The sequence below is a fragment of the Corapipo altera genome, unplaced genomic scaffold (genome assembly GCF_003945725.1).
Source record: "Corapipo altera isolate COAL_440 unplaced genomic scaffold, ASM394572v1 53, whole genome shotgun sequence".
In the NCBI taxonomy this organism is placed as follows: Eukaryota; Metazoa; Chordata; class Aves; order Passeriformes; family Pipridae; genus Corapipo; species Corapipo altera.
Genome location: NW_020884900.1, coordinates 1,567,045 through 1,592,461, shown reverse-complemented (window position 1 = coordinate 1,592,461; position 25,417 = coordinate 1,567,045). Strand labels below are relative to the sequence as shown.

The window sequence follows — 25,417 nt, the reverse complement described above, 5'->3', positions numbered from 1 at the left end:
AAGATGAACTGCTCTCCAGGTATGGTGCAATCCCCTTCTCCCAAATGCTACAGTTTACACTGCTCCATATAGGCAAATGCCAAATAAATGCCAGATTTTTTTTTGTAAAACAAACAAAAACTCAAAAAAAAAAAAAAACCAACCAAAAAACAACCAAACAAGGACTGTTCAATTGTACCTCAAATAAGGTAATTAAAATCAACATTGACTGAACCAAGTAAGAACCAGGAAATACAGCACCAAGAATTTATTGAGTGTTATGGCCTACACTGATTTTACAAATTATAATGGATGTACTGATCCCATTGATACAGCACATTAAGAGAACTATCTGCAAATACGTCTGGTTTATGAAAAGATTACTTTTCCTTTAATAGTATTTATTGCGCAAATCTCCAGCAAATTTATCAAGGTTTCTCCTTTAAACAACAATTCACATTCACCTCCTTATATTAGTCAAATGTTTACTGAGGTTCCCAAGAAATCCAAAGAAGAGGAAAAAAGAAACAGACTAATAAACAAATATCCTCAGACAATGGTGTGTCTTCAAAATACACAGATTTTGAATTTTTGAATTTTGAACTCACCTCAGTTTCTATTAAAAAAAAAAAAACAAACCACACGTGATGGGATTCCTCTGGGTTCTGAAGAAACTCTTTCCACTTACACTTGAAGGTTAGGCAGTAGTCAGAACAGTTCCTCCTCTCAGCTGCTATGTGCATCCAGCTACTTAACTTAAATCCCATTCCTCTCATTTCCCAGATACTGGAATTGTGAAACAGCAAAAGTATCCCCAAAAGGAAGTGAATCACAATTTAAAAAAAACAGGAGACTCAGGAGTTGAAAAACAAGAGCAGCTGAAATAAAGCAGCCTCCAAACCAGCAAAAATGATGAATGTTCTTCAGAGATCCAGATGAGTTGTACTATTGCTGCCAAATGCTTTAGGAAGTTCTGACTCCAACTGCTCAGGGAAAACCTGTTGGTTGTCATTTGTTTTTTTAAATGCTACTAGGAAGACTTTAAGGCCAGAATTTTCCATTGCTATGAACAAACCTCAACCTTAGAACAAGCAATCACATGAACAAAAGCAATTGTTCCTAGCAGAAAAGGAAAAGAGAAATATTTCTAAGCTAGTGCTGCACAGTAATTTTAGCCCAACAGCCAAATATTCCAGCTCTTTTCCCAGGGATACCCCAACATCCTAAACTGCTACTGCTTTAAACAGGGGGTTTTTTGCTGCAGAAACACAAAGATCCATTTTTGTCCATACAACCGGAGCCTTTGAGAACTTTGAAGAAGAGATGATTGTGGCTGTGTCTCACCTAGCACTGCCAGCTGTCTCACACAAACTCAGAGTTCCACATCATGATCAAACCTAGAGTAACACACTTCAGTGTCAGTGCAGACAAAATGTTTTTGCAGCAGACTCCTCTTGCTAGCCTAGCACCCAGAAAGATTACAAATTAGCAGTTCTGACACGCAGTAGTCTTTTTGAATGTATTCAGAAAAAAAAAACCAAAACAACAAAAAAACCCCAATCCAGTCTTATTTGCTGGTTTACACTCAACCAACAAGAATTGCTTGCAAAGGGTTCAAGGGACCTCTCTTCTGTGGATGTGCCTACCTGTCATTCACAGTCACAGCACAAGACACAGGTGCACAACATGACCACCTGGTTGAGCTACGGTTCCATCTCACCAAGAAGGTGTGTAAGAATGGACCATCAAGCAAACAGCAGAGTACTGGACAATGAGAGCAACCAAGGCTGGATGTGAAGATGAACACTAATATACAGGGACTAGGCTTCAAAACCTGGAAGTTTAAATTCATAGTTGGGGAGTTGACACATACAGGAGGTTTAAGGCTAAGATGGAAGGAGGTAATAAGACCTAAAAGACAAAAGTACACAAAGACAGCCAAGGTATTACAAAGGTTCATCAAAACAATTGACAGGAAAGGCTTTGGAATTATAAAGTGTAACAAATTTCAAATGGAAGGCAGAGAATATCTCAAGGCAAAAGGAGAAAAAAGATGTAGATAAGAACAAGAACATGCATGTTCCCATGAACACTGACAGATTCTGTTGTCATTTCACCAGAGACAAGAATGACCTTGTACTCGCATTTGGGAAGCAAAGGTTATTCTCATCACTGTGAGCTGTTCTGATACCAAGGGGGAATACTTTTACTGTACACACTGTACAGGGAATAGAAAAGCAAACATGAACTAGGAGTTGTGTTATGCTAAGGAACTGGACTCCAGGGGTCAGAATCCTTTGCAGGTATCTTCAAGTATCTTCAACCAGATTCAGGGCTTTGTAATTTGCTTGCTTGTCTTTTATTTCCCAGCATCTGCAAACAGCCTTTTCAGTTCAAGAAACAAAATCACTTATCATCAAAAACTTGACATCTAACCCCTTTACTCTCAAAGTAAATACCAGTATTTAGTACTACAGAAACAATGCTGCAAAGCCTGCAAGACAATTGTGGCAATGGATGCTCTCTTTTTCTTCCTTGCAAGCTGTCCACAAACATTAATTTCTTCAGGTATTTTTTATCTTCTTCCAGGTTTCAGTTATTTTCTTCCATGATAATTAAATTATAGACATAAACTAATTGCAGTGAATTCTGTATAAGAGATCTGTAAGAAATCCTTTTAGGAATGTCATGGTCTCCTCTGTCAGTGAATACTTGCAAAAGCCTTTATCCAGAGCATAGTTAACCAAAACTAATACATAGTTAGAATTTACCTAAGTTTTGAGCATCCTTTCAGGACACTGCTTACAAGAAATGTCATGTCACAGACACAGCAGCTGGGCGATAGGGAGCTACCAATTAATTTGTAGGATGTCCAATTTCCAACACATTCTTTTTCAGCCACTAGGTTTTACTACATGAGCACTAAGTTCCAAAGATTAAAGTTAGGTAGTTTCCATTTATGTACATATTTAAATTTAAATACTAAAAAAAAAACCCCTAAAAGTACTTTAAAAATCTCTGGTCCCTAAAGAGAAAACCATGAGACAAAGTTGAGCATTACATCAGAACAGGCCATTTTCTAGAAATGTCTGGTAACAAAGAAACAGATACAAACATGACTTTTAAAGAAGAGTATGTTTAATGATAGTCACTTGCCTGTTTACTGGCAGAACCACGAAGTGAGCAGAAAAATTAGTGATTTCAAATAGCCAGTTGAATAGCAACAAATTGTTGCAACTCATATGGCCTTAAATTTCTAACTGAAGTCTTATAACAGCTGATTTCCACTCTCACTGTATCCTAGTTTATTCTAGCACCTATTCTTTATGAAACACTATTCAGTAAGCATTTAAAGTATTCCTTGAAACGTTAAACTACTGTGATCCCAGACTGCTATTTATACTTCAGGAAAAAATACGTTGTATGAGTTCTGATCTGTATAGAATATATTGAATACAAAGAATTTATAAACTACCACATTAATCTTGAAAGTTTTGGTAACTGAGCTAAAGTAACTCCTTGATATCCACAATCATTTAAAGTGACTGGCAGGTCAATACTAATAGAAAAAAATAAAATAGTTAAATATTCATCAACATTGAAAACTAAACTTAAAGAAGCAAAAAGCTTATATGCCTCAAAGGAGCAATTCTCTCATTGCCAAGACTTCAATTACAATTTAGTTTAAAAAAAAAAATAGTCTCTATAAAAACTTTATAATTTCATAAACATTAAGAATGTTTCATGATTTATACCACATTTAGGACCAATAAACCTTATACTCCTAAGTCAGGACCATTAAAATAAACTGAACAGGAATGCTAATAAAGCAGAACGATTTCTTTAAGAGTGTTTTTGTTTGGTTTTTTTTTTACTAGTGAGAATACATTTTACTCAGGTGTCTCCTTGTTTCTATTTATTGTACTCTTACCTCAAGAAAGTAAAAGTTGATTGTGTCTCCTTTCCATTACAAGAGACATTTTCTGACGTTGGGTTCTAGATCAAAACTGGTTCCATATATTTATACTTCTATTAAGCCGTGCAAGGAAGCATCCAAATGCATGTTAGCAGAGGAAGCATTAACCCAGACAGTTGAGGTCTGGTCATCAGAATCAAAACTTGGCTACAACAAACTATGGTCCTCCCACATTTAGGAACTCCCACCAGTTTCTGCTGGCTTATAGAAACCCTGTGACTTACAAACATGCCAGTGAAGACATTGAAAAAAATCCCAAAACACACCCAACACATTCTGCCCAAAACTTCGCAGGTATCACTTACAAATAAAAGCTCCTGAGAAGCAGTGTATTTTGAAATTTGTCAATACTTCATGAATTTTCCTATGTTCTTTATCAACTTCATGAGAAATTTTGCATGTAGATAAAAATACTGAGATGTTTGGAATGTGCATCTAATGATCATAGGCCCACAACTACATATGTGTATCATGACATATATCCACACACACAGCCATAAACACAGTAGTTTTTATTTCTCTTAAAGATGCTGCTCCTTAAGCCAAACTTCCTCCTGACAAAAAAATGTGTCTTTTTGAACAAAACTACTAAATAGCTCAAAAGAAATATATTGACCAACCTGACCAAAACAGACACTTGTGCTGACTGACTCCTTCTGCTTGAGACAGTAACTCAAATTCCACATCTTCTCCAGTATTTTTGTCTTATCAATTAATACCACAAGTTGCTCAAACTAAAACTTGTGTAGTCAGCAACTAACTTTCTATGATTACTAATCTGTTTCTGTATTCATGTGAAAAACGAGATAGAAAAACAGGAACATAAAAACAACAGCTACTATAACTGTATCAGTGCACAAAAGCATGACATGAACATCACACACATAAAATTAAATCATAGGAAAAAGAAACAATGCAAGAGCTCAAAAGCTCCAAAGTAAAAGAAACAAATGGGGTAAACAAAGACATGATACGTACATTCTGGAGCAGAGGTGTCAAAGCAAATCAAAAGCTACTTAAGGTTACGATTTACATTGGGTTCTTATCAGACAGGAGAAGTTTGGAAAGCTTGGATAAAGCTGTTTGCCAGCACATGCTGAACATAAAGTGTGGCGGTATTTCTACCCTAGCACTATCTATTTAAAAGAGTAATTTTAGAAGGATAGCAGAGGTGATTTGTCTTCACTACAGTCTTAAATCAGGTAATTCAACATAGGGTAAAAACTAAGAAACAAAAAAATCGAATTTTTAGCCTTTTTACAAAACCTCTTGAGTTTTCTAGCTGGAGCAGTAGCTTCAAGATCCAAATGTTATTTGCTGGTGACTGACAAAGGCCTTATTTTGGATTCAAAGGTAATTTCCTATTATTACATAATATCAAATATGTTGTCTCTCTCCATCTTAAGTGTTCTATTAGTGTTCCATGAAGAATATAAGTTTTATATAATGGAAGCAAATGAGAACCATGCAACAACATATGGGAATGAAGATGTCTTTTGTCAAAGTGATTTTCACCCAATAATCTTTTTAATGAGTCAAATTATTAAAATAAATTATCAAAATAATAAGAAGAAACATTAAAAAATATTAACTTTTGCTTTTACATCTATGCACTGAAACTTAGTTGCTTTTCTGTAACAAATATGAGAATGTCAACAATGAAAATCTGATCAGGAAAAAACCCAAAGATATACCTGCGACTTTAAAGTTAGGATATAAGAAAATACTTTAAGTATGACTAGATACACAGCTTGGACTGACTGTAACTTAAATAGCACAAAGGGTGATTATTTAAAGAGATGACTTCTAAAATTCAATTACTTAATTTAAAAGGAACGTTCGTAACAAATGTTTAAATAAAAGGGCTGCAAAAGAATGCGAGGGATGCACTGCAGGAAGGCTAGAGATGTACTCCCACATACAGTACAGAATCTCTTAAAGAAGGTTAATTTTTGTGGCAGCAAAAGTACTAGAAGTGGAGAACAAACTGCAGGTGGTGGTAACCGGGAAGGAAGGGCACAGAGTACTCACAGAACTCCTCCTCCACGAGGTTTGCGTGAATTTATCAGCGTGCGCGCGCGATGCCCCTGCAGGTTTTTGACTGTCCTTCTGGCAGTTACATCTAGTGGCCTTCATCACCCCCAAAAAGAGAAAAAAGAAACAAGAATCACTTAGAGATTAACCAACTAAGCCTCTTGAAAAGTACAGTCAAGGCCCAGCGTTCAAACATCATGCGTTAAATGACTGTAGAGTACAATATGATTAAACTGTAGAAATACTCTTTACAGTGCTACACAACTGCTGTTTTTCCCAAAGTGTATTTACAAGTAATCCAGAATAAATGCTGACTTTTGGAAAAAGTGATCTGGGATTCTGTTGTTTAAACAGCAGAGAAGAAAGCCCAGTCTTAACCTTTCATCTTTGTTTCAGGGGGAATGATCAAAAAGAGACAGGGAGAGGAAGACCACAGGTGAGCTCCAGTGCACTTATGAACAAAAGCACATGCTAGACATTTCATTAGGGTTTATTACCACACAACACTGCCTCCAACTATGATAAATAAATATGGTGTGAACCTCTTGGCATCTCATCTAACTCCACCTGTAAGATCTTGCTGCGGTTTGAAATGGCTTGAACACATGGGGCTATTTTACAAGAATTGTCACAGCAGGTGAATTTACCAGAATCAAAAGCAGAGATACACATTGCAAAATCTAAACTCAGAACAAGAGCAAAGAGGTAAAAGGTACACATGACTTTTGCTTGAGGTCTTGTTTCTTCCTGAACCTTTTATTACAAATGTGTCCCCATAACTTGTCCTTATTTGGCCAATTTAATCTGACTATTCAACATGCTTTTTATTGCTTTTTAAAAAAAAAAAAAAATCAAGTTTGAATACTAACGTGTTCAGCTTTAAATTCTATGGTGTAATTTTCTATTAAACTAACAGAGAGCAGAGGAACAGAGAGGGATAAAAAAACCACCAACAAAAGCTTCAAGAATGGTAAGCCCAATACTTGTTAATTTTTAAAACACTTTAGACATAGCCTTATCTTTGCCCACTGATAGTTTTTAGCAGCTTCTAGAACTTTATGTTCAAAACAGTTTTGGAAATTAAATACTTTCAACAGTGGTATAAACATCCTTGCTTAGTGCCACACATACAAGTCTACAGAATTAAAGATTTCAGGAGTACAACTGCAAACACACTGGGACATGTAGAATCAGTCTGCTGCAACTGAACCTCTACAGACCCAAGAGCCAGGTGGGTCCAAGCAGAACCCAAACCTTCCTTTGTTATAATGAAAGTGCAGGAAAAAAAATTAGCTGTCTAGTTGCCTTAAAGTCTTCACCAGAATTGCCTAGTTCCACTCTGCAGTGCACTCTTGGGATTTTGCTAAACTTTTAGCGTTGTACTTACAAGCTGATGCTCTAATTGGCTGATTGTTTCATCCTTTTTCTTCAGTTCATCTTTGAGTTGCCTGATCTCATTCAGCAAATCATCCATCTGCAACAGAACAGAGAGCACTATGAGGTTTTCTATAAGGACTACACAGTCTAAATCCACACCCCTACAGGACATACTACATGAGATGTGCACAGAGGACTGGCAGTAACAACTCATGCTTTCCTCCTCCCATTCCCATGGAGAGATGGGCTGTAGGCACACAGACTACAGAGTGAAGAGGCTTGACTGGAAGTCTCTTTAAGAGGCCATTATAACGAAGACATTATAATTATGCAAAGTTCAGAGACTAAAAAAAATGGTAAATATGCAAGAATGAATTTTTTTAAAACTCATTTTTCATCACATGATAGTTTGCATATATTTTATAAGTGGCCCATTACAGCAAGGTCATAAATTAAGGGGAATACTTTCATTTAGCAGCATGCATTTACTATTCCAGTTTCACTAAAGATGTTAATAGTTATTGCTTCAGGATGACACCTGATTTGTTGTGCAGTTTTTCAAACCATATGCTAGTATCAATTAAAGAAGTGACAATTCAAAATGTCAGTTAAACCTCACAGGTTTTTGTTAAGTTAAAAAGTAGTGGTTTTTTCTCCAAGACTAAGATTCTAAGATTTTGAGGGAGGTGACTGTAGAAGGACAAGCACAACAACTACATATCATACAACAACTAAATGTTATCAATGTAGAAACCAGGGTTGCTAAAGGATGATGCAGATGGATCTACACCTTTGACAAACTTCTAATGCCCTGAAACCAGGATTTGGACAGATGACCTTTAAACAGGAATTAGATTTTAAGTGTTCTTCCTCTTCAAGAAGTATTTATAACTTCATTATCCCTTCAGTAAATACTATTCCCCTCCCATAAGTAGAGAATTAGTGATCTTTCTATACTGATTTTACAATAAGAGCCAGGCCATGCTATAAAACCTTACCACCATAGAAAGCGTAACATCACAAGTCTGTGACCATAAAGATGATCCTGTTTCGAATATCCATTGTGATTTCTTCCACCTTTCATATCCATTGTAAAATAATAACCTCACAACTCCCTTTGTGGGGTTCACATTGTTTTTTAGTTACAACTGCCATACCTGCATCATCTTGGGGAAAACTTAACTTACATGAAAGATATTTTAAACTAAAGCCAACAGTAAAAAGTAGTGAAACAGAGCACGTAATTGAATAAGTATGGTATGACTACACTTCAGTGCAAAAATTGTCTTTTCAAATTCTAGTACTTAGCAAGCAGGTAAAAGGTTTTTGGAAAAAGTTACTCTACAGCTCTTAATTCCCACACGACTGCAACAAGTTAATTATTTAATCTGTGCTACCATTTGTAAGTATGTATTTTCAAAGGTCAAATAAACCCTTCTGTTTTAACAAAACTGAAAAAAGGAAGTGTATAAACATTCATGAGGCTTGCATTTAAACAGAAGCAAGAAGCAACAAGCAGTACTTGTGGAGTGACACATTTTGGTGTGTTTTTTAAATACAAACAGGTTTGTATTTCTAATTCTGTGGAGTCGGTCAGTGTCAATTACCTTAAAAGTGGACTCAGGTTCTTGTGGTTCTGGACTCGATGGAACTGAGAGGTTGATGTCCTGGAGCGACACATTGTCATCATTCTACCAGAGAACAAAACAAGCACACAAGTTGGACTCACTTGCTGAAACAGCTCCATTGTAAATCTGCTTTCAAGGATGGAGACACACCAGCTCTCTGCAAAACCTGCTACAATGCCTGACCTCCCTTACCCCTAATTTCCCCTTTTTTTCCCTGATAGGAAAGCCTTCCTTGTGCATATGTACAGTGCCCAAATAAGGGCCATGAACAGTCTTCCTCTCCTCACAAATCTGTAGGAATAGCTGCAGCTCTGTCACACACTCGCAGTAAAGCCACAGATGGTCACAATTACTACAATTGGGAAGGAGTAATCATGTGAATGGAAAAAAAAAAACCCACAAACCAAGACCAACCATGTCATGCAAAAGTACCTTGCATGGCTTTTAAAAGCTCAGTACTTCTGGTATACTTTTTATTGCCATTAAAAAGCATGTAAGTGGAGCAATAAAACATTCCACAACAGCAGATTAAGGCCTAATTACAAAGAAGGTTAGTATGTCACATAGTCTCTGGTGATTTAAATCAGCCCTATGCCATACCTGACTCATTCACTGGCAAAGCAGGAACTAAGTTCATTTGCATCAATTCCCTTACTGCTGCCTTAATTATCTCAATACACATGTAAAGAACACAGGGCAACTGAAAAAACAACAGCTCTAACACTGTCAGTGGAAACTCAAGCCTCCCATTTGAACACATGCTAGGATTAATCTATGAAACTTGGCTTGACTACCTAACCTGAGATACGTAAAATGACGGAGGATTAACGTTGCAGACTTTCACACTTAATGAGCTATGTAGGGATAATCTTCAGATAAATTTGATATAAATTTATTTATACATATATATGTGTGTATATATATATATTCACATGCAATGTTTAACCCAAGAATATAACATACTCCTTTAAGAAACAGTCAAGTAATTGGGTAGTGACTGATCGTTTCACAGTCCTTTCCCTGTTGCTCATTACAGAAACTTATTTGAACCACTACCTTCTAGAGTGATTTTCAACTCCATCACATGCACTGGAAAGTTTTTGCTGGACTTAAGTCAACACAACACACTTCAGCTTTTGACCAGTTTTGGGGGGTCCCGATGTAAACTGAGGTAACCACACACCTCAAGACATGTTTTCAAGAGGCTTATAAAATTACAGCAAACCTTAAGTCAGAAACCATTAGAAAAAAACTCAAGCGAGACTTAACAAACCATCCTAAATTTACTAATACCTGCATAAAGGGAGCAGGTGGTTGCAGTGCAGAAAAATCCACGCACATATTCTCTTCACTTTTGGAATACTCCAAGACTAAAAGCTTGCTCTGAGAAAACCTTTATGCTAACTTTTGAAGACAAGTATGAAATGATGTAATTTCCCCCCCAACAACAACATTTTAGTATTTATCAGCATAGTGCCTACACAACAAATCCAGAGAAATGTCTGAAGTTTTTCAGTCATGGTTATCAGAGTAATTTGGTTTAATGCTGAATATTACTTAAGCTTCATACTCCTTTGCAAAAGTTATCTGCTGAGAAAATAATTACCATCTCAATTTTCTACAAAGCAATTGATCTTACTGTTTTAAGGCAAACTCAGTGAGAGTTACAGAAACAATTTAAGTGTACACATAGGCAAATCATGTAACAATTATTTCTTCCCCACTGTCAGGCACTGTATTTCTCTGGACAAATAATTTTCTACACGTCAAACATTTTTACAAACCTGTTTCCAAATGTTACAGTCTAACTGAAGCTCTTGATTACAGTCTCAAGTCTTCATCTGTCATTTTTAATCCATCTCAAGAAACATGAGCTAATATTCATTGGAATAACTCTTCACCATGGCTGTCACAGGGACACTGCAACTCATCCAAAGACAGTCACAAATTGAACCCGTACCTGTTAGTGGCTGTACTTACCATGCTCTCATGCCAATATTTTACAAGTGTGAAATCCTCAGTACAAATGACACACCTGTGCTTGCTTCACCTTACAAATTTCCAAAGAACTCATTTATTGCTTTTTTGTAAACTGAACATTAAACGTTGATTTTTCCTTAGTGACAGATTACTATTTATGAAGAAGAGTATCAGATACAAGTATTTAGAAAAGAACAGACTAAAAAAAATCCTCACTACCTTTCCAACCTACTGTGCTGATTATTCCCACCAGCAGTTTACCTCCTATGGATTGCGGGGCTTTGAGCACTGCAGTTTTTCTGAGCAGTTCAGCAGCTCAAAAATGCCACATTTGCTTGTATTTTCTTCTATCCTCTCAACAGTTACATGTTCTCATTTTATGTTGTTTATTTCAAAAATTAAAGATTAACACCAAAAATCAAGCTCTGTGACTCAATACACCATAATAGTCCTGGGAACATATTTGAACATCATAAACATGCACCTCTATACAGCATACAGCTGTTCTCACTGCCTGTCCTCTCCAGCTTCCCTTTTCCCCTTGCTTTCTTTTGCTCATATTACTTGCAGGCTTTAGTTAAAAGCACATGTAAAATAACAAAAAACTACAGAACTTCTAAAAGAATAAAAGAAACAAGATAAATGGTATTCTCCCTCAAAAGAAATCTCCCATACTGCCCGAGAGGAAGAGATAAAGCTTAAAGACAAAAGTTGCTCTCATTACACTAACATATTTTAAGTTCTTCTGTTGCAAAAATCAATTTCATTTTGAGCACTTATCTTGTGGTTCCCTAACAGCATATGTTGCCTTTTAATACATAGGATTTTAAAATACACTACTAAGATTATACAGATAATTCCATCTTGAGAATTCTTTCAACATTAGACTATCTATATACTTATTACACTATCTATAGTGTAATAGGAAGTTGAAAAATGCTGAAAAAATGCTTCTGAAGTTTAGCGAGGTTTATTAAATTTTTATCAAGGTCTAGTTTTCAATTCTCAATGCAAAGCTTCCTTCAGTATGAATTACTCATTTGAACAGTGAAGATGTGTTAAGTGTCCATCAAGCAGAGGGTGCTATTCACCTGCTGACTTCTTGGCCCTTCAAATGTAGTTCCATTCAGGTATCACCACAAACCACTGCCATGTAGTTTCCATTGCCCACTGTGGAATGCTGTTATTGTGACAGTCCAAAAGTTAACCAACTGCTGAAAGTTACAGTTTGTCAGTTTGATTTTGCTACTGCTTGTTGATTTCTTTCGGTTCAGTTTTTTTCAAGCACAGTTAAGTCACTGAGGTGAACTGTTCTGTGGCTAAGAAAAAACAGTAAAAATTGTAGGGGTAATTTATACAACTTAATACATGACACAAAAAGTCTCTGTATTTCATAAATCTGTTTCTTCCTTATCATCAGGCTTCTTATAAATAAAGATAAATCTCTCTTACAGATCTCACCAGATGCAAAAAGAAAAGAACACAATGAATATGTATTTCAAAGGTACACAAGTGACTCACTAATCTAAATGTACTGATGCATTTAACAATTTTGCACTCCATGGTTCACCTTTCCATTCACACCTCTTCATACAAATGTGCTGCTCATATCTGATAAGTTACAATGAAGATCTGTGCTTGAAAAATAGAATTTCATTTCCATTCATGAAAGGTAAGATGAAAAGAAACGTTTTTTATAAAACTTGCTTCTCACATTAAAAAGGGCTTCACAGATCTCACAGTTCTGTGAACCACTTCGTTTCAGTTCTCCCTAGAACAGCAGTCAGGGCTGATCTGAGATAACACAGTGTGGTTGCAAGGCATTGCTGCCAGTCTTGAAGGAAGTTATTACAGAGGATGGCCAGTCCTTGCCTAGATCGAAGGCTCCAGGGCATTAGAAAAAGAACATCCTTACTTAAAATTGTATTTACACATTAGCTCTGTAGCCTCAACCCAGAGCAGCAAGTTTATGAAATTAATTGAGGAGGAGGAGGAGGAAGAAACTTTTAAGATCAGAAGAAAACTTATTTACTATTAACCATGCAGATGAAGTACCTTAGTCCACATTTAAGAGGCATTAACATTTACATGTCAATTATTACCACAATTAGACTTCCAAAGCATTTTCTTTCTTACAACACAAAGGTAGCACTCCAGTTAAGGATTAAAGAAAGAACATTCACCTGTAGTACATCTCCCTGTAAATAATTACAACTGCACTCAGTGTAAGAAGAATCTACATTTTTCACTCCATATAAGTAGCATAACATTACTGTGAAGTCAGAGAAGGTTTTACTACTGTGAAAATTTTTAAAAACTCTGCATGACAGAGAGTCCTATTCCTGATTTCACTGTTTGAAGATACAGGGATTTGGCAGCACGTGAGGAGTAAGCAGACAGTACGTGTACTGCTGGCATTGTTATCCTGGCCACATGGAGTTCAGAAAAGGCTGTATTGCTCAAATAACTATTTATTTTTCCAAGCAGAACCGGGAATGCAACACCAAGCCCATGCTGCTGGTAATACTCAAGGTAATTTACATACGGTTATGTGAGCTACAGTCACAGCAATGAATCCAGTACAGCACATTAAGTCTCCCTAGGACTCTGCTAGGTACACATTCATTACATGCTGTGTTCTACAGTAAGTCACACTACAGATGATTAGATAATTGTATAAAACTGAATTTAATTACTAACTCTTCCTATTTCACTATAACTGTTCCTGTGAGACCTCATGCCTAAGTCCTGACTACAGCTCTATTTCTACCTATTCAAACTAAATATTATTGCTGAATGTCATAACTGGAGAAAGGCAAGACATACACTTAAATGTATGATCCTGGTGAAGCTAAGAGAAGAACTTCTGCTTCCTTATTAGAGCCAGAGTTTGAAAGCAGTCGACTTTGTAGCTTGCTTTTTTATATTTTGCAAGAAGAGATCTGTCATATGACCCAGGCTGAGATCAAGTCCTAGTTCAGAGTTCAGAATGCTGAAGTTCAACTAATTGTTTTCAAAAATGTATTTCTTTTCTTTACATGAAGTTAAAAAAGTTGCAATATTTTTACTCATTCCAGTAGCATGGAGTTTGATGTTTACAGTATGAATTTAACACTTTACGCAATGAGAAGATATTTCATTTAAGTTTTGCCCTAATTGTTTAGTAAATGAAGGTAGTAAAGGTCTAAAGTTTTCCACCCTGGAGCAGGCTAATTTACCTTCACATTACTATTCATATTGTTTGATTAAAAGACTGGATAATACACAGGAGAGTAGAATAAACATTCAGAAGTCCAGTGATGAGGTTTGGAAGCAGTGAGTCAAAATAGGATTAGGTTAGGTCAGGAAAATAGAAGTACGCATGACGAAGTTTGATGGGAAGAGTGATACCTGTTATTACTAAACTCACTGCTACAGAGAGAGAGGGGGAGAAGATCAAGCTTTTGACATGAGAAGGAGCAAATTTTGAAAAATATACTTATTAGGAGTAACTGTTTCATTTTGTGCATTTAAGTTCTTTCAAAAAGTTTTATCTGAGCTTTTGAAGCCAAGGTTTTGTTCTACAACCTCTTTGGAAAGTCTGGCTATTATAAACTAGATCAAGATTTTATATATGATATTCTGCAGGGCCACACACTATTTGGCTATAATGTGCATGGCTTTACACAATGAACTACACACACACACAGATCTTCTATCAGGTTGCCTAATTGTCCTTGTGTTAAAGGCATTAAAAGCTCTGGATAAAAAGTCCCCTGCTATCTCTGTATTAACTGCATGCTTGGGGCTGTTGGAGACACAGTTCATGCAGTCCACCAACACTGGGTTCTAAGAACACACCTTCCCAGTCTGACAATACATTATCTTTGTTACAATTGTTTTTCCTCCAACAGAACCAGAAATATATAGAAATACATCTCAGTTACCACAGGATGCAAATGCTCCCATTTCTAAAAGGCACAGTCACACCCTTGAATTAGCCTCAAGGTTGATTTGCTTTTTGTTTTGCTATGTTTTGTTTTAGTGTCTTACTTTTAAGGTACAAACTTCTTTTCATTACATTATCCTATTAGAAAAGAAGAGCAATAAATCTACTCTTGAAAGAGAACATCATACAAATACTTCCCAGTGCTAATCTGTATATGCCTCCAAAGAAGGTCTCATGGACTGTTCATTATTTTTATGGTAACAAAGGAATTTTTGTAGCTGAAATGTCATACTTCTGCTGAGTCATTTAGCAGTTTACTCCCACAACTTGCTACATATTGAGGTGAAATGAAAAAGCTCCTTAAAAGGTTATGACAATTCATAAAATAGGAAGGTTCAATTTGAACACTTCCAATAGAGATGACCCAGAAGGATTTGCTAAGCTTCTTGTCAAAACACACAGAAAGGGTGAAAAGAATGAGCAAAACAGACCCTTAAGGAAAAGCTCTTAGCATTGACTTGCTAAATGCGAGTTTGATCAATGGGATCAATTTCAATATTTTTTAATTTTTTCTTAACTCCCAGCTTTTTTGTATCTTAGTGAATAAAAGCTGGTCTTCACATCCACTGATATTCTTTTTTAATTTGACATTTCCTCAGGGAAGTAAGATAACAGCATTTAATACTTTTTGCAGTCAGTATAGCACTCAAGAAGCAGAAAAAGTACTATCTGAAATAGCAATAAAAAGGCCCACTTTCTTGAACACTGTAATTCAATGTAGAAACGAAATGCCAATAGCCTAATAAGGCAAAAAAGAAAAACAAACATAAGCCCACCTAGGCTCACTCTCCAATGTACTTTACTGCTTTTCTTCCATTTAAGCAGCTCACCTGGTGCAGTAACCTCTTGAGCTTCAACAGCTGAGTTTTGACAGCTGTGCAGTCCTGGACCATGTGCCGCAGGGTCATTTCATCCAGCATCACAGTATTCTCCGGTAAACCCCCCAGCTGGCGGGGAGCCTGGTACAAATTGGGTGCTCTGTAGCTTTCCAAGTGACCAACAGGAGATTCCCGGTAGTTTGATCCCCTGAAAAAGAATTCAAAACTTAAAAAACAACAGCAGTGACAAACTAGAGTTAGAAAGCATTTAGTAAAAAAGGAGGGCATTATGTAACGTGGGCTATACTTACATACTGTGGTAGAAAATAAATACATCAGAAAATGTCAATGCCATTTCACTTAAATTCAGAGCTTTCCTTCCTACTTGTGGAGGCCTCTTGCAGACTAACAACTATAGTACCCTCAAACCAGTTTGGTCATCAGGATTTCTACAAACCGTCATTCAATCCTATAAGGACTATACGATTACATTGAATTTACCAACAAATTAAAAAGTAACAAACTGTCAAAACTTACAACATGCAAGTAGTAAGACACTATAATGCTTTTCCATGGAACACATGAGGTATTTTAATCAAGCTTTTATAGTATCACATCAACACAAGTAACAAGTATTTGGAATAAAAACAGAAGTGTAAGTTTTGTAAAGAAATTGTTACAACCCTCAGTGATGCTCCCACTCAGACATACAACTAATCTGAAAAGTTCCTGGTACTCAGTATTGCTTGAGACCCTTCAGTGCCAAAAGGAATTTCTCATTAGTGATTGTTGCATTGTTTGGGAGAATAAAGACAAGTCCTTTACCTGTTCAAATCATTTTTACCATGGATATATTGATCAGTATGGCCAAGATGATAGTGATCCTGTGCATTCCATCGCTGCTGCGGTGCTCTTTTCCAGAATCCTTCCTGATGCTGTCTAGCATTTCTGTCTTGTCTATCATAACGGCTCATATTTTCACATTCCTCTACAGAGAGCACAGAGTTCAAAAAAAATTATAAAATTTGTTCCCAGGACCTTGTAAATAAAATATTTACTACGTGTTGGTAACAAATGCAGTGTAAAATCTGGTTGGTTTGTTTGTTTAACACAAAACTGTGTATTTTAGAAGTGTCAAGCAGACTTATATAATGATGTCACATTTTTACCAACATATAAACTTGTTCTAAGAATAAGAGTAACCTGTAGCAGAAACTACAGAATCCAGCCTTAGTAGTATTTTCAGTTCAAGTAGAAAATCATTAGGAGGAGTTAGAGCTATTGGGAAGAAAATAAATCCAGAAGTAACTGTTTCCTCTCCTTCTTAAGAACCTTATCGTCAAGCCTTTAAATAGTTCTAACAGCCCACAAACACAGCAAGACAACACTGTAAAAAAGAGAAGAGTACTGCATTCCAAAAGAGACCAGTTTCATTACTCAGAACACAGATATAGCTCACCCTATTCATCTTGTTTGTTTTTCAGTTTCAGAGACACTTAATCTTTATTTACCTGGACAACCAGCATGATTTAAAACAAGGAAACCAAATAATCTCTTCAAAACACTAACTTCTGCAAAGTCACACAGATTCCACAAACTTCTTAAGGGAACAAATGCTAAATTTGGCAACAGCCTGCAAACAACCAGAGAGAAAGCCAAAACATCGGCTACGGGGCAGTCAGACAGGGCAAAAACAGTCAGGAATTGCTATTTTGCCACCACACTTTCTCCTTCACTTACCCAAGGAGTTTTTCCTCACATTGGCAGTCCTTTGCTGGGAGAAACTCCACACAAGAGAACATTGTTTACTCGGCTGCCTACTCAGACAAGTTGCGCACAAGCCGCTCACAAACAGGCCTTCCTTCCTGCTCAGCTCCCAGCCTGCGTGTGGTTGGGAAGGGAGCCCAGCCTTACCCTGTGATTTAAAACTGCCGTCCTCGCTCCCTGCATACTTGTTGAGCTAGAACTGTTTCTATAAATAGTGGCCAAGCGGCATCCCAGACTCCAAAGTGAAACTAGGAGAGTTTCTGAGGACCTGGAAAGCCTTAACAGGCTGACGTCAGTGAGGACACACAGAATTGTGGAAAGAGTGTTGGCAAAAAGGGTTTTACACATCATTATAAAAAATACTCAGAGCTACATAGTTTTTATCACATAGCTCAATAACCAAAAAATTACATAAGAAAATAAACTTATTCACCTTAAGTAACAGAAGGTTTATTTTCCTTTAGCAATATCCTTCTACAGGTCACAACACATGAAAATGAACAGCAAAATAAGCCCTCCTTAAGTTTATAAGTAACCTTTGGAAAATTAAATTGAGACACTGAGTAAAGACACGTGGATATTACCCAAGAATAAGTTTTGCTTTTTCAGGTGGTCAGGTTCACATAAGGGAAAGCCTGGAGGTGGCTTTGAAATTCTTCTTTTGCTAAAAATACAGTGATTTCAAGAGAAGCAGAGATACCCAGTTTATGTCACATTAATTTTATAAGGAAACCCAACGTCTAAAAAAACGCGAAAATTAACAGTAATTACCTTTTAATGTTTTTGTGGCAAACATTCACCTTTAAAACACATGCCTTCCTAGCAGTTTTTAAATAATTTGCAATGGAATTACTGATGCAAGTGCAGTGCATGTTTTATAAACAAGGAAGCTTACGAGAAATTCATCTACCCTTTAAAATCATTTCTTAGTTTTTCCCAACAGAACTAGAATTACCCTTATTGAAAGAATATGCCCTAGGTTGGGATTGTTACTCATTCTGGAAAATTAGTTATGTAAAGAATAAAAATTTCACACCTGTCAGGGCTGAAAAGTTTCATATTGGCAATGTTCTCAATAATTGCCTTTCCCACAAGTCATTTGGAAGACTCATTCTGAGATTTACAAGACTAAATACTGCATTTCATATGTGCACACTGTTAAAACATGATGTGCCACCATTGTGGTAGATGGAAAACTATGTGTGTATTTACTGTTACTTTGGCTTCATATCTAACATACATACAGGACTCTTCACTCAAAGAACTCAGAAGTGCTCTCAAAACAAGCCAAATTTCCTCCAACTTCAGCAGGCAGCTGAACATTACACACAATAAGGAAAGTCTTCTTTCTCTCAGTGCCTGTTTGCACAGGGTAGGGCATAACAGTGTTCCACGTTCAGTGTTTCTGTTCATTTGAAAATATACTGACCTCCACTGAACTTGGAGGTAAAGCCAATACCCATATTCACATGACAACAACAATTCCTATGAGTAGGTCAGGAATAACTAAAAGCAAATGCCTCAAAGTTTTCCAGTCTAGGATTTGAGAAAGTGTAGCCATAATTTCCTTTACCAATTTCATTCTGTTCTGGATTTGTATTTCTTCAATAGCGTCTAGGTACCACTACCCTCTTGGTGAAGTTTGCCAGCACCCTCACTGAAAGTAAGAGTGCATAAAAGACAACTTGAAAAAATCACACCTCTTAAGCCCACGAAGCAGTTTCACTGCTATAAGATGGCTTGGCTGATTTACTAACCTTTGTCACGAGGTGGGTCCTCAGGCAGGTCCACATCAAGCATAAGATCATCATCTTCAAGATCACATGAATCAAGATTATTCAAGATATCCTGCAGGAAAGAAAAAGTGAGATAAAACTGTGCTATGATATTTCATTTACCCTGTTGTCATAAAAAGATTATTTAAGTGTTTTGTTATGTTTGTATTGTACACATGATGCTACTAGCAACCTCCTCTTTAGAGACATCTTACTTGAGACCATCTATACAAACAACAGTCATCACACCTCCAGTGATATGACACAATAAAAGCGAGAGACAAAACAAAGACGGATTAAAACTTTTTTCTGCCTGACACCAATGGAATACTCCAGGTATTTTTCTATTCATTCTCCAGGTATTTTTCTATTCATTAATATCCTGCCTTCTCCCCAGTTGAAAACATGTTAAAACTAAATTACTTTGCTCACTTAGAATTAAGAAAACAGCTTTGTGAAAAGATGATGTTGAATCTCCTTATTTCAGCTCTCATACTATCATGACATCATTGAAAGGAAGTGAGGGGACCTATGTTATCTTGACTTTTTGGGCCAATAAAACTTCAAATATGCTATTATCAGCATTAAGTTCTGCTTCCTTTTGTCTTTAACACTGTGGCTCATACAAAGCTGTTCCTATAAGGGCTAACAGTCATATTGCATGGGTGTGCTAACAGCACAAAAAAAAATGCAATATAGAGTTAGTACTAAATGGAATTATACATATTCAATATAGTCAGTCAGGTATATCAAAGAATAAGGACTGTAGTGTGGGCAAGTCTAGTCTGTGTTAAAAAGACAGACTAACCCCTCTTTCCTTTACCAAGAGCAGGAAAAAGTCAAGATCAAGGTTGTAGAACCCCAGCTCATGGTACAGTCAGACACTGCCAGCACCACACAGCTGAAAAGTCACAGCAGCAAATGAAGTGCAGCACCTGACCAGAGAACCCAGACAGTGGTTTACTTCATTATTCAAAGAAAACTAAACTTACTAATACCAAATGATTATAAAACAAAGTAGGTCTGAGGAAACTGCTAATGGATATAGAGCTCTAACTCTTGATCTCACAAGTAAAGCCACAGCTTTAAAGCCCAAGGTCAGACTTGGGCACTTGATATCTGCCTTTTTCCTAATAGCAGAAATGCAGATTTTTCTTGGGTTTATCTGCTACCGCTAAAGGTGATTCAGGGGACCAATAGTGAAAAATTTATCAAATATCAAGTTAAACAAGTGCTTTATAATTATTTATCAAAACATGATCATTAAATACTTCACAGAACACAGACTATGAGCACACTACAAAACAATATTCCCTTGGAAAGTTATCCCTTTGCTGGTTGTCATTTATTAGATTTACTTTGTCACAGATGTATGGAAGATGTAAAGGAACAACATTAACAGGCATTTGTCTGAACTGCTGTTCCAGCTTTTCTTCAGCAGCCTTCCTACAGTGCTCAAAAAGGACTACTGTATTTTATTAGAAATGGTGACAAGAGCTAAGTATATTTTAAGATTTTGGGGGATTTTATGATATAGAACATTAAACATTTTGCATTTCTGCAGGGCAAGTAATTTATTGACTTAGGAGGGAGAGTGCGAGATTAAAATAGTTGATATGCACTTTGGAAAACATGAGCAGGATAAAGGAAAGATGGAACACTTGAGACATAACCACCTGTTTTTGTTATATTTCAAAGTCCTACTGGAATTGTTTTGTTTACACATAGTATTCTGTGCATCGACTGGAAAAAACAGGAAACCTACATAGCAAGGAATTGTGAATAATAATAAATCCAACTATGGACAAGCTTCACAAAGAAATGGAATCCATTTAAAAGAAACATGGATTTAATATTTGAGAGAACAAACTGCCTGTAGAAATTTACTTCTTTTTTTTTTCCATTTATTTATGTTTTTCCCGGAACTAACAGATTTTTAACTAACCCATATTTTTTAAACAATTCTGTGTGTTTGAGAGGCAGCTTCGGTTTGTTAGTTGATAAATTGTTTCTATGCTAGGCTTTGATCTTCAAAATTAGTATGAACAAGCATTATTTTCCTCTACTGCAGGAACCTTAATGAGCATGACAAATAAAGTGGAAACCGCGGCCACAAACACAAAGTAGAAAACTTTTGCCATCACATTGAAAAATGCACAATATAAAAACATAGTATGTCAGAGTGTTAACCAATAAACCTGGATAAGTCACTTTACTATTTTTGTATCAGAACTTTGGAACTCTAATGGTGTCAGAGAAGGACAGCACTTGAGATTCCAAGCATACTTTTCTGTCAACAGCCCATTTCATTATGCTTCTGTAATTATACATTCCTCACCACACCGAGGAAACTCTGGGAAAGGAAACTCCATGCTGGAAAACACAACTGCGAATACCAAGTCTTTGTAATCACTGGACCATGTGTGAAAGCACTTGGAGCATTTCCCAGTGCTGGTGACTTGGGAAACATAATATCCAAGTAGATGTCATCTTGAAATAGCCATAAGATAAAGAGGAGGTTTCATCAGCACATTAGTACATAAACCCCCCTATATTTAAAGACTTCCACTGTTATTCTTTCTACTGCATAAGGAACTGCAGTTAACTACTTGGCACTAACACAGTTAATAATATGTGCTTAACAGCAATTGGCATCATCAAGTGATTTTGGGCAACGAGTTCAAACAGAACGGGAAATAAAAAAATTTTTAAAAGTGCATCAGCTCCAACCCTACAGAATAATATGTTTCAGCAATTATTACAAGTTACAGAAAAAGGAGAATTCCATTTTATTTCTATAGTTGAAAAGAATGATGCATATTGAAAGGGGTGTGTTTTTCACAAGGCTGATTTAGCATTGGATTTTCAAGATGGTACAACCTAGTCAGAGATTAAGTTTGGGACTGCAAAATCCCAAATCAAACTACAATGCTGACCCTCAACCTCTCTCCACAAAGCTCTTCCACTGTCCACAGGCAGCAGTGCTTTGCTTGCTTCCCGTAATAGAACAGGGAAAGGTTTAGGTGAAACACAGATCTTTGAGTACTGGTATAAGAACTGAGTAACCCAAGAACCCCAACAGCAGGAAACCCTCATATTGCATAAAGAGATGGAAAAAGATTAAAAGAGGTGAGAATAAGGCACACTACACGTGTGTAATTACACCACATCCAGCAAGTTTACTTCCATGTTCTGCAAATTCTTTCCATAGTGATTGTCCTCAGGTGCTGGGTCTTACCACAGGCTCAACAAGCACCCAACAACTGCTCAGGGTTTTAGCCCAATTTGTTGGATGTGTGGAGTTCAGCACCTCTTCCTCAAGAGGTATATCAATAATAAGTTAAGACCAATGTTTTGAAGACTGCCGTACTGTAGAGCAGGTACTTTTGCTGAAGCTGAACAACTTGAAACTCAGTGTAAGACAATGTCAACCATAATAAACTGGAATAGCAAAATATTCTTCTCATAAAGCTCAGTTTCTAAAAATTCCTCATGCAACATACATCATAAGCTTTTTCTTCCACTGAAGAGCAGTGTTTTTCAGTCCACCAATTTGAGTTCCATTTTGCTTAACAGCCTAGGTAAGAAGCCTGATTCTCAGCTTTCTACTTCTCAAGTTGAGTATTGTGAGGTTATAACACAGCCAAAAATAAAGCATAAAATGCCCAAGTTGGAAAAGAGAGATATATATTTACACTTTCTCCCTATTAAACATAAAAAACGTGGACCAGTGAAAGTTTACAACACAATGTATATTACACTGGAATTAAGGGAAAAAAGGAAGAAGTCAGGAATTTCAGCTAGTGTAAAAACACAAAGCAGTTCCAGATAAACAGCCCTCAAATAATTTCAGAGAGTGTTCACAGAATTGAGAAGAGCCTGAGCTCAAAATACCAATGCCAAGTTATGATATTTTGCTTGAAAAGCAATTGCTCTGAGGTAATCACAAACTGGTGGTGAATACTAGGAACAGTATTTTTACCTGTTTCCACAATTCATGAGCTCAGACCTCATTTGTTTGTTCTACCCTTAAGAAATAAGCAGTTAAAGGAAAATAACTAATTAGTTTTGTTACTGATTTACTGACTTAGGTGTTGCTTCCAGTGATGATGAAAATGTCCACATCAGAAGATAACCATGAGTAAAAGGAGAGAATAACAGAAGAATCTGGCCAAAAAACTCAAGAGAAGTGAAGCATTTGAGAATAGCACAGAAACCAACAAAGTATCATTTCAGGTTCTTGAAGAATGAAAAATGGAAGTAGCTTTTAAAAACAAACCCTAAACAGACTGGGTAGATAAGTCATCTGAAGGGCAGTTAAAGGATAACTGCCAAAGTCAAACACAATTCAAGGCTGACAGAAGAAAAGAGGGAGACCCTCAGGGTCTTTTTTCAATGCTATTTTCAGCATTTGCAAACACCCCAGACAGAGACGAAGAGAAAAAAAGAAACAGGAATTCAACACAAGAGTTCAAAAAGGCAATGTTTTATAAGAACTGAACAGAACTGTTAAGTGAAGGCAGAAAACGGAGACAGAAGATATAAACAGAGGAAAGCACATACAGTATCATAGGGCTGAAGAGAAAAAACCACTGTAAACAAAGTACTTAAAAAAAGAGAAAAACACCCAGAGGAGACAGGACAGAACTCTGCAGGATACCAAAAATAGGATAGGAAGTTATTTTAAATGCTTTACCTTACAAGTCACATTAAAGACAGTGAAGCAAAACATCCAAACAAGTAGTTTGTAATTTTGTCCATGTTCTGTAACACATTTGTTGTCACAGTAACCATCTAACATAAAATGTTTTGGATATGCAGAACAAAGTTCATGTTTAACTGTTCAATTCAACGGTTTTAAATAAATATTTACTATTAGTAAAAACATTTTTATAGAGGCATTGTACGTTCCACCTAGGTTTACTGTAAATATACAGGAATTAATTATGAGCTGAAGTTATTATCCACTGTATCTTAAGCAGTTATGCTTGCTGCTCTTATAATTTTATTTTTTTCATTATAAAATCAGGTGTCAGACTGTGTAAGAAATCTGAAATTCAAGAACATGATGAAGGAAGAGAAAGAAGAAAACCAGAAACATTCATCATTCTCTTGAGACTTCACTAATTCACAAACAAGAGCACTTTCAAACACACAGCCCAAGCTCCACCACAAGCAGCATTCCTTGACTGCCATCTAGCCTCCAGTGATGAGCCCACAAGGAAAACTGAACGGGGGACAGCACTTTAACCATCCTTCTGCAGAACTACAGCAAAAATTAAGATTATTTTCTAATTTTTTTTTAAACAGGCAGATGCTTTTAAGCAGTGAATTTCCTGTTCACTATTAAACATGATAACAGAAAGCCATGAGCAGTGAGGAGCAGCAGAGGCAGAGGAAAAGCAGTCCCTCCTACTCACTGTTTCCAGTCTGTTTGCACAAAAAACTAACAATACCAGAAGTTCAGCATTGCTTTTACAGTTTACCCAACCAACAATGCAGGTTTTTTTACACTATAAAGCAGTATGTAATTGCTATAGTTACTCTTAAATGGCAGAGTTAATTGTCAATGATTCTCACACCACTGACTTGCATTTGGATCAGAAGAGCAAGGTTTGGCTTAGAGGAAAATAGGGAGGCTTCAAATAATTCCCAGCTGAGAAAGGAACAAAACAATAACCTCAAAATTCAGAGGATTTGGGGCACGAGCTGCTACCAGGACCTCAGTTAAGTTTCCTTGTGCAGTAAGCTTTAACTCCACCCTTGAGAGACTTCTGGACTAACCTGAACACACCACTTATACATCATTAATGTGTTCTATTCTTACACAGTCGGCTTAATATACTTGTTTCTATTTAAAACCAAAACAATCCTCAAATACCTCCTAACTACCTTGGAGTGATTCTATTTTAACCCATCTCTGAATGAACTGTTAACAACTCAGGAATCATCCTGCTGCAAAAGTGTATTCTCATCACACTTACCCTGATACATATCAACAAGGACACACAAAGACCAAAATGCTCTTTACTTGGATCCACCTTACATGAGGGAAAGTGGTCCTTTGCTGACTTTCTAGTTTCAAGAAGGATGAA

At 36.6% G+C, this 25,417-nt stretch overlaps 1 protein-coding gene across 8 annotated transcripts in view; it reads right to left on the bottom strand.

The window, feature by feature from the left end:
- The window catches only part of CCSER2 (coiled-coil serine rich protein 2), a 65,526-nt gene that overhangs the window by 15,754 nt on the left and 24,355 nt on the right, over nucleotides 1–25,417 (bottom strand). For all 8 annotated transcript variants that reach the window (XR_003528652.1, XM_027649350.1, XM_027649352.1 and 5 more), the window contains 6 exons: nucleotides 19,305–19,395; nucleotides 16,606–16,768; nucleotides 15,793–15,988; nucleotides 8,974–9,057; nucleotides 7,377–7,463; nucleotides 5,987–6,085 (listed from right to left, as the gene is read on the bottom strand). Coding sequence is in view for 7 of the 8 variants with exons in the window: in XM_027649350.1 (XP_027505151.1) it covers nucleotides 5,987–6,085; nucleotides 7,377–7,463; nucleotides 8,974–9,057; nucleotides 15,793–15,988; nucleotides 16,606–16,768; nucleotides 19,305–19,395 (720 nt within the window). In the remaining variant the exon portion in view is untranslated. The remainder of the gene's footprint in view (nucleotides 1–5,986; nucleotides 6,086–7,376; nucleotides 7,464–8,973; nucleotides 9,058–15,792; nucleotides 15,989–16,605; nucleotides 16,769–19,304; nucleotides 19,396–25,417) is intronic.